General features: G+C 38.1%; 1 protein-coding gene across 1 annotated transcript; it reads left to right on the top strand.

The window, feature by feature from the left end:
* Positions 1-1,019: 1,019 nt before the first annotated feature.
* Positions 1,020-8,983, top strand: LOC131045233 (ABC transporter G family member 36). The gene is made up of 23 exons (XM_057978781.2): positions 1,020-1,592; positions 1,808-2,017; positions 2,207-2,291; positions 2,382-2,541; positions 2,670-2,746; positions 2,864-2,917; positions 3,006-3,096; positions 3,225-3,526; positions 3,638-3,919; positions 4,049-4,365; positions 4,470-4,630; positions 4,722-4,825; positions 5,047-5,200; positions 5,300-5,449; positions 5,591-5,760; positions 5,873-6,205; positions 6,293-6,583; positions 6,665-6,748; positions 6,842-6,975; positions 7,117-7,344; positions 7,495-7,666; positions 8,000-8,254; positions 8,405-8,983. Exons 1-23 carry the CDS (start codon positions 1,210-1,212, stop codon positions 8,672-8,674), a joined length of 4,467 nt encoding a protein of 1,488 aa, XP_057834764.2. The 5' UTR covers positions 1,020-1,209; the 3' UTR covers positions 8,675-8,983.
* Positions 8,984-9,325: the final 342 nt, after the last annotated feature.

The following is a 9,325-nucleotide window of genomic DNA, read 5'->3' as shown; positions in this document are numbered from 1 at the left end:
AAAAAAAAGCATTGATCTATTCACTGATAGAAAACAAATTCTTAATATAAACACTTTAATGATATATATCTCTAGGTTTAAAATATCATACTAACAATAGATATTAAATTTACATTTTTGTCAATGGGCCTTTGGTCTACTGTGAAGTTGAATGGTTCCAAATGAGCCCACTTAGGATCAAGTCTTGTTGAGTGCAAGGCTCCAACATCATAAGAGATGAGGTCAAGATCGTTTAGTTGTCTAAATTCTACCCCTTGTGCCCCTGTATCAGGGCAGGATCATTGCCTAAATGCTACCCCTCGTGCCCCTGAATCAGATGGCTAAAACTACTTTTCCTCTTAGCCCCTATATCGGATGGCTAAAACTACTTTTCCTCCTATGTATCGGATGGCTAAAACTACTTTGCCTCTATCCGATAGCTAAAACTACTTTGCCTCTTAAGCTGCGCAGCTCTAAACCTCCATTATAAAAAATTACTCTTTTTAAAATAATCGAGTAAATTGCACATTACCTTTATTACACGTATTTTAGAATAGTCGAGACATTAAAAAACCCAATTCTAATATGGCATGCTAGCGGTGGGGACCGACAAGACTCATTCTACCACCTACTCGCGCCAGTTCACACGAGAATTTCTATGCCAACGGGATTCCATTTCCTTATTATTATAATTAATAATAATACAGATAAACATGGTTTTAAGATCCATGCATTTAGTGTGGTCCCCAATCTTCTTAATCAGAACAATAAATTATAGTTAAGCAAATGGAAAAAATCATATCTGTAAATTCGTTCGAACAACTTTACGAGACGTAGTCCAATGCCGGCTTTGCTTTTATAGCTGAGCAGGTCAGCAAGTTGTCGAAGTAACAGTTTAGTGTAATTATCAAGTAATTGTTAGACCCTATCATTAGGCAGAATTGGTCATGGTCTTCTCAATCTGTTTAGCTAACTTATTCTACTGTCATGGACTGCGTAAGCTTTTATCACTGACTACTTCCAGTCATTTTAATATGATTATCTAGTTTAACGTATTTTATTGTCCTACAGTTAAAAAAAACTTCACATCTTGTGAAAGTGTCAAACTCTTGGGAAGTAACTCGAAAGTGTTGGGATGAGACCCCACCTGAAACTTTACGATTTTTGTGGTCTATATAAGGACTTGTAGTTTAGAATGATTAGTGGAAGGAGGACATTCGATTTTTGAATATGGAGGGGTTGGACAGAGTGTGGGATTCGGGGAAGAGAATGAGTAAGAATTTTAGTAGAAATACGAGGAATGCAAGTGTGGGATCTTCGTGGGGAGTGGAAGATGTGTTTGTGAGGAGTAGTACTCGATCACAGAGACAGAGAATTGATGATGACGAAGAAGCTCTTCGATGGGCAGCTCTTGAGAAGTTGCCCACTTATGATAGGCTCAGAACTGCTATCATGCAGAGTGTTGTTGAGGAAGATGATGTAACGCTTCACAAGGAAGTGGATGTTCGGAAGCTCGGTTTTACTGAAAGACAGATGTTCATTGAACGTCTGTTCAGAGTTGCAGAGGAAGATAATGAAAAGTTTCTAAGGAAGCTTAGAAATCGTATTGATAGGTGAGAATACTCACATTATCACGTTCATTGTTTAGCTGGTTTGGATGCTCAAAGATTTCAAGAGTGTGGAGAGTTTTCTTGAATTATGCTGTCAAAGGAAGGTTTAGAATGTAATAGTTTGCCCTGTTAATGGCATTGACTTCAGCTTTTTCCAGATTAGTTTGTCTTTTTTGATTTCTCATTTCCAATTTTGGGTGGTTTTGTATCGTGTGCAGAGTTGGCATCAAGCTTCCAACAGTAGAAGTTCGGTTTGAAAATTTGACAGTGGATGCAGAGTGTCATGTAGGTGGCAGAGCTCTGCCTTCATTATGGAATTCTGCCAGAAACTCCGTAGAATCCTTTCTAGACATCTTTGGCCTCTCACCCACCATGAAAACAAACCTTACAATTCTCAAGAATGCAAGTGGAATCCTCAAGCCATCTCGGTAATGGGGTGTTAAAGATTCATTTAATTCTTGATTTCAAGTCAATTTAAATTTTTAGCAGTGCAATGGTTTTTGAGGCTCATGTACAGTTTTTATATATTATTTACGAGGTCTTTAACAAAAAGTAATCTGATAAATGCTTGAAACTGCTGGGTTAACACCATATGTTTATGTGTTCCTTTCTGAAAGGATGACTCTGTTGTTGGGCCCCCCTGCGTCTGGAAAGACAACTGTGTTGCTAGCTTTGGCTGGGAAATTAGACTCCAGCTTGAAGGTGAGAGCTTGATGCTATCTTTGAATAACATTATATGCTGTTTCAAAATCAGAGTAAAAGTTGTTTACTTAACCAGCTTTGAATGATCAGGTGAAGGGAGAAATCACTTACAATGGCCATAGGCTGGATGAGTTTGTCCCTCAGAAAACGTCTGCTTACATAAGTCAGAATGACTTACATGTAGGAGAGATGACAGTTAGAGAAACAATAGATTTCTCTGCTAGGTGCCAAGGCGTTGGGCATAGATTTGGTGAGCCCTGTAAACTTAATTTTCCTTCTCTTGTGGTAGTTTATATCTTCACTTGTTAGCTGTACTACAATTATGAAGCGTATGACTTGTGTATCGACTGACTTGTTTTCTGGCATGTCTCAACATAGAGCTACTTTCAGAGCTTGCTAGAAGGGAGAAACAAGCTGGAATCTTCCCAGAGGCTGAAGTTGACTTTTTCATGAAAGTAAGATTCAATATGCAGGAAAAAACTTGATATATTCTAAAGTGTTCCAGCGAACAATTGGGAATTTAATTAATGTAAATTGCTTTCTCAGCTAGTAGAGTGGTTTGTTCTGTGCAGGCAACAGCAATGGAAGGTGTTGAGAGCAGCCTTCAGACTGACTACACTCTCAAGGTAAATACATTGACAGAGAAATTAAAGTTTTAATACAAAAATTTAGAGATCGGGGATTCATGGCCTTCAAATCCTTGTGTCTAAACAGCTTTTGGGTTTGGATATTTGTGGAGACACAATTGTCGGCGACGACATGATGAGAGGAATCTCTGGTGGACAAAAGAAGCGTGTTACAACAGGTATAGCTACCAAATGCTTTCAACTTCAAATCAACAGTGATGTCTTCCAAAGAAGAGATGTTTATGTTAGTAGTATATGGTCATTGATTGCGATTTATGACGATCTTTTGAATTGATTCTATGTGCAGGGGAGATGATTGTTGGACCTACAAAAACTCTTTTCATGGATGAAATCTCTACAGGACTAGACAGTTCTACAACATATCAGATTGTCAAATGCCTGCAACAGTTTACCCATCTAATGGATGCCACTATTCTTATGTCTCTGCTACAGCCTGCACCAGAGACATTCGACCTCTTTGATGATATTCTATTCCTATCAGAGGGCCATATTGTCTACCATGGACCTCGAGAAAATGTTCTGGAATTTTTTGAAAGCTGTGGATTCAGGTGCCCGGAGAGAAAGGGCACTGCAGATTTCTTACAGGAGGTATTTAGAGTTTGAATTTCAAAATATTTCGTCAATTCTATTATAACCATGACTTTGTTGCTCTCACCGTATCTTATACCAGTGCTTTCTCACAAATTTCTATTGTTGCAGGTCACATCAAAGAAGGACCAAGAACAATACTGGGCAGACAGGAGTCGACCTTATCACTATGTAACTGTGAAGGAATTTGTATTTAGATTTAAGCAATTTCATGCAGGTTTGAAGTTGGAAAACGAGTTGGCAGTCCCTTACGACAAGAACAATAGTCATAAAGCAGCATTGGTCTTTAATAAAAACTGTGTACCAAAAAAGGAGATTTTCAAAGCCTGTTATGACAAAGAATGGCTTCTGTTCAAGCGGAATTCCTTTGTTCACATCTTCAAGATTGTGGAGGTGCATTTTGATGACCTGGAATCCATACGATTATTCAATGAAATTATAATTGTCTCCAAATTCAAAATTACAGCAAAATCGTCACTACAAGGTTAACACATATCTAATGAAAGTTATTTGCTTTTGCAGATTATGGTTATAGCGTTCATTGGAGCAACTGTATTCTTTAGGACTGAATTGCATCATAAAACTCGTGCTGATGCAAATATGTACCTTGGAGCACTGTTTTTCTGTCTCGTCACCAACATGTTCAATGGATTTGCAGAATTAGCAATGACAATTGCCAGGCTTCCGGTGTTCTTCAAGCAGAGGGATCTGTTCTTCTACCCTGCCTGGGCCTTCACTCTTCCTACCTTCTTATTGAAAATTCCAACGTCATTGCTGGAATCTGGAATTTGGGTAGTGATGACTTACTATACTATGGGGTTTGCCCCTGAAGCTAGCAGGTACAATTGATAAATCATCTGCTATCACAAATTCCTTAATAACCCTGATCACCTCAATGAGTATTCTTTTTCTTCCAGCTGACATAAATTCATCTGCGCCGCAGGTTTTTTCGACAGTTCCTTATAATCTTCCTAGTTCATCAAATGGCATCATCCCTGTTCCGCCTTATAGCAGGAGTATGCAGGACAATGATTATAGCTAACACCGGAGGGTCTCTGTCTCTTCTTATAATATTTATGCTTGGAGGATTCATTCTCCCAAGAGGTTGGCAGTTTCATCCTTTCTATCTTCCAAACATACTGTCAAACGGATAAATACACATTGAGATTAACTGCATGATGGATTTCTAATGCAGATAAAATACCGAAATGGTGGATATGGGGTTACTGGTGTTCACCTTTAATGTATGCAGAGAATGCTATCGCTGTTAACGAGATGCTTGCTCCAAGATGGAAAATTGTAAGTTCTTCAGCCTTTTCATGTATTAAGAATTCCCTATTGTTGGATAGAATCATAGAACAAATGTCTGTAACATTTTATACCCGAATGAAATATTGAACTACAATGGATGCGGATGATAAAATCATAATTTTCCTTTTAAGTGAATTTAAATATACACGGATTCTTTTCCCATAATTGCCACAAATTGACTTGTTTCCTGGAATGCTGTCATCTTTCAGAGCGCAGAAAATACCACAAATTTGGGTGTGGCAGCGATGCAGAGCTTTAACATCTACTCAAGAGGATATTGGTATTGGCTAGGAGTTGCTGCTTTGGTGGGATTTTCGGTGCTTTTCAATGTGCTTTTCACCTTTGCTCTGGCATATCTAAATCGTGAGTTATTTTAATGCACATGCATCTTCTTCTCTTTGGATTGGTATTTTTTTTATGTTTGTTTCTATATGAAATAACAGGGGATTTGTTTATCTGTAGCTATTGGTAAACCTCAAGCTGTAATCTCCAAGGAAGCTTTAGCTGACATGCAATCCCAAGAGAATGGTACAGAGCAAGGACTAAAAGTATCGAGGTCGCGAAATCGATCTCTAGTACGGTCATTGTCTTCTGCAGATGGCAATAATACTCGTAAGTGGTCTTTTAAACTACTCTAGTTTAGATATTATTCTTGCTTGAACAAATAGAATTTTGAGTAGATTACCTATGTAATCGATTAATTTCTGATTGTTTTCCAAACTATGATCTGATGCTGACTGTTTGATTATGCAGTTGAAATGCAGGTCAGGCGAATGAGCAGCCGATCAAGTAGTCTGCAAAATAATGAAGAGTCGGTACTGGAAACTGCAACAGGAGTTAGTCCCAAACGAGGAATGATTCTACCATTTCAACCACTAGCCATGTCTTTTGAAGATGTTAAATACTTTGTTGACATGCCTCCAGTACGCAAAATAAACCCTAAATCTGACTTATTACATGATTCAGTAATTCCCGTTTTTTATAGTTTGTTATACTTTGAAGGATTTGGCTGACAACCTTTACCTTTGACTGCAGGAAATGAAAGAACAGGGAGTGACTGAGGATAGGCTTCAGTTGCTTCGAGATGTTACAGGGGCATTTAGGCCTGGTGTTCTTACAGCATTGATGGGAGTCAGTGGCGCTGGCAAGACAACTCTCATGGATGTCTTAGCTGGAAGAAAAACAGGAGGATATATTGAGGGGGATATTCGAATTTCTGGATTTCCCAAAAAGCAAGAAACTTTTGCTCGCATTTCTGGTTACTGCGAGCAAAATGATATACATTCTCCACAAGTTACTGTTCGGGAATCATTACTATATTCAGCATTTCTCCGTCTTTCTAAAGACGTTGACAGAGAAACCAAAATTGTAAAGTCCAAAACTATGCATTTTCTTTTTTCAACAAGATTCCTTATAAGGTGGCATGTTACTAAATGAGCAGATTCAAACTTGCAGGCATTTGTTGACGAGGTCTTGGAGCTTGTAGAGTTGGATAACTTAAGGGATGCATTGGTAGGCCTACCTGGTGTCACTGGATTGTCAACAGAACAAAGAAAAAGGTTAACAATTGCTGTAGAGCTTGTTGCAAATCCCTCGATAATTTTCATGGATGAACCCACATCGGGACTGGATGCAAGAGCCGCTGCAATAGTTATGCGAACTGTCCGCAATACTGTTGATACTGGAAGGACTGTTGTCTGTACCATCCATCAGCCTAGCATTGACATCTTTGAAGCATTTGATGAGGTATGAAAATATCTAAGTTGAGGCAATCTTATAATGTTAGTTTCAGTGATTGATACTGATTTCTGCCTGTGATGATTTCAGCTACTTTTGATGAAAAGAGGAGGACAAATCATTTACTATGGACCATTAGGCCGCAACTCTCACAAGATTGTTGAATATTTTGAGGTGAGGATTTGTAGATGAGGTATTACAAATTTACAACAGGAAGGGTTTTAAATGGTAAATTATTTTTTAAACTTTCACAATTGTGAACTGCAGGCCATTCCAGGAGTAACAAAGATCAAGGAGAAATATAACCCTGCTACATGGATGCTAGAAGCCAGCTCTGTTTCTGCTGAAGTTCGTCTGGGCATAGACTTTGCAGAGCACTACAGAAACTCATCCCTCTATAAGTAAGTATGTTAAATAGCTTCAAAACCCTTATGCTGTTGAAAGGTCAAACAGGCTAAATTCAAATACATAAAAGAAGCCAGCGTACAAGTACAACAAATATTTGACATTTGAGTTTCTTTTGTTTTTTTTGGCATATGCAGGCGGAACAAAGCATTAGTGAAAGAGCTTAGTACTCCACCCCCACAAGCAAAAGACCTTTACTTTCCAACCCAGTATTCTCAGTCATTCTTTGGACAATTCAAGTCTTGTTTGTGGAAGCAATGGTGGACTTACTGGCGTAGCCCTGACTATAACAGCGTTAGATACTTCTTCACACTTACCTGTGCTTTACTCTTTGGGACAATCTTTTGGAAGGTTGGCACAAAAAGGTGTGTACTTTAATTCAATAAATCTTGCTTTCCAAAGATTTCAGCTACACAGAATACCAAAATATCAAATGACTTTTTTCTGGCTCTAGTGAATACCCATTTAAGCTTCTGATTATCTGATAACTAACAAGAAGTTCTGTTCAACATCAGGACCACCAACACTGATCTTTTAATTGTTGCGGGTGCCTTATATGGAGCTGTAATCTTCTTAGGAGTCAATAACTGTTCAACAGTGCAGCCTGTAGTTGCAGTGGAGAGAACTGTGTTCTACAGAGAAAGGGCTGCAGGAATGTACTCTGCATTGCCCTATGCTCTCGGTCAGGTTAGTTCCCGATCTTCAGCTGCCATTTTGTTCAATGAATCAAACTGTCTAGTCACGTATAAAGCACAATATAGGTCTACAGCCAATTTAATTTGGCATCCATGCAAATCCATGGTGGTTGTGCTATCTTCTTACAATTCTCATGTTTCTGCATATAAAGTGAATAACTTTGTCTTTATGGTTAGTTTACTAGTTTGAAAGGTGCGTGGGTGCCCAGCTTCACCATGATGTGAATATTGGAGATGCATCGCAATGCTAAGACTAGGCAAATATATGTTGACAGTTAATTTATAACAAACATTGAGTCTCTTCATTTGTCTCTTTGCATAACAGGTAGTGATTGAGCTCCCATATATACTGGGCCAGACAGTTGTGTTCACTTTCATTGTTTACGGTATGGTCAGCTTCGAGTGGACAGTAAAGAAGTTTGCTTGGTTCTTCTTCATAAACTACATGACGTTTCTGTACTTCACCTATTATGGCATGATGGCAGTTGCAGTCACTCCAAACCATCAAGTAGCCGCAATTGTGGCTTCAGCATTTTACTCCATCTTCAATCTTTTCTCAGGATTCTTTATTCCTAAATCGGTATGCAATCCTCTTCCTCAAAATATTTCATTGAACAATTTATTATCAAAATCTACTAACCCTAGTAGTCGACAGAGAGGCACAGTATCTAGAATGTAACTGAGTTATCTTACAAAGAAAATTTTCTAATGGGCATTGTAATTGATGCAGAAAATTCCAAAATGGTGGATCTGGTACTACTATATATGCCCTGTTTCATGGACTGTGTATGGTCTAATTGCCTCACAGTATGGAGATGTCACAGACGATTTGCAAGTGATTGGCGAAGGGATCAAACCACTAAATCAGTTTGTGGAGGATTACTTTGGATACAAGCATGATTTCTTAGGTGCAGTCGCTGCAGTGCTCGTTGGATTTGCTGTGTTCTTTGCATTTACTTTTGCATACTGCATCAGGGTATTGAATTTCCAGCAAAGGTAAAAGCAGAGGAGTTAAAACAAACATAGAATATGGTCCTCTACCATTTGGGTTAGACCAGCTGAAATTTCGAATTTCAGATAAAGGATTTATTATAAACCTGGCTCTGCTGAATCCATTGGAGTTGAGAAAGGCCTGCTGTATATTGTAAGTTTAGTCTATATAGCGTTACAAGTGAATCTTTTTTGGGCAGCCTTGTAAGATATCGAAGTAGATAAATTTACCTCTGGCTATGTGACAGGAGCGGCTTCCTCCACAAGTCTGTACCCCTGTTATATGCCGCCATATTCTGAAATATAAGAAATTTTTGAATCGCCTAGCGAAAACGAAATATTTTTAATAAAGAAGTAAACCAGAATTAATTTAGTTTGATATATTAATTACCCAGTTGAGCAGTTCAGAAGAAAGAAAGATTCGAAGGAGTAAACGCGGAATCAGTTGGAAGCACTAATCTGGCTTTGGTGTGGCACTGTGGCCCATAGGTATTAGTTATCATAGCGATGCGCTTTTATGAACTCGATGGAAAAGTCTATCAAGATTTTAAAAAAAAAAGTCATCGTAGATTTAATAAAGAAAAATATATATATATATATATATATATATATATATATATATATATATATATATATTAAGATTAAAAAAAAAAAGTCATCG

Source organism: Cryptomeria japonica, chromosome 10, assembly GCF_030272615.1.
Source record: "Cryptomeria japonica chromosome 10, Sugi_1.0, whole genome shotgun sequence".
Classification (NCBI taxonomy): Eukaryota; Viridiplantae; Streptophyta; class Pinopsida; order Cupressales; family Cupressaceae; genus Cryptomeria; species Cryptomeria japonica.
This window is presented reverse-complemented; position numbering and strand designations above follow the sequence as displayed.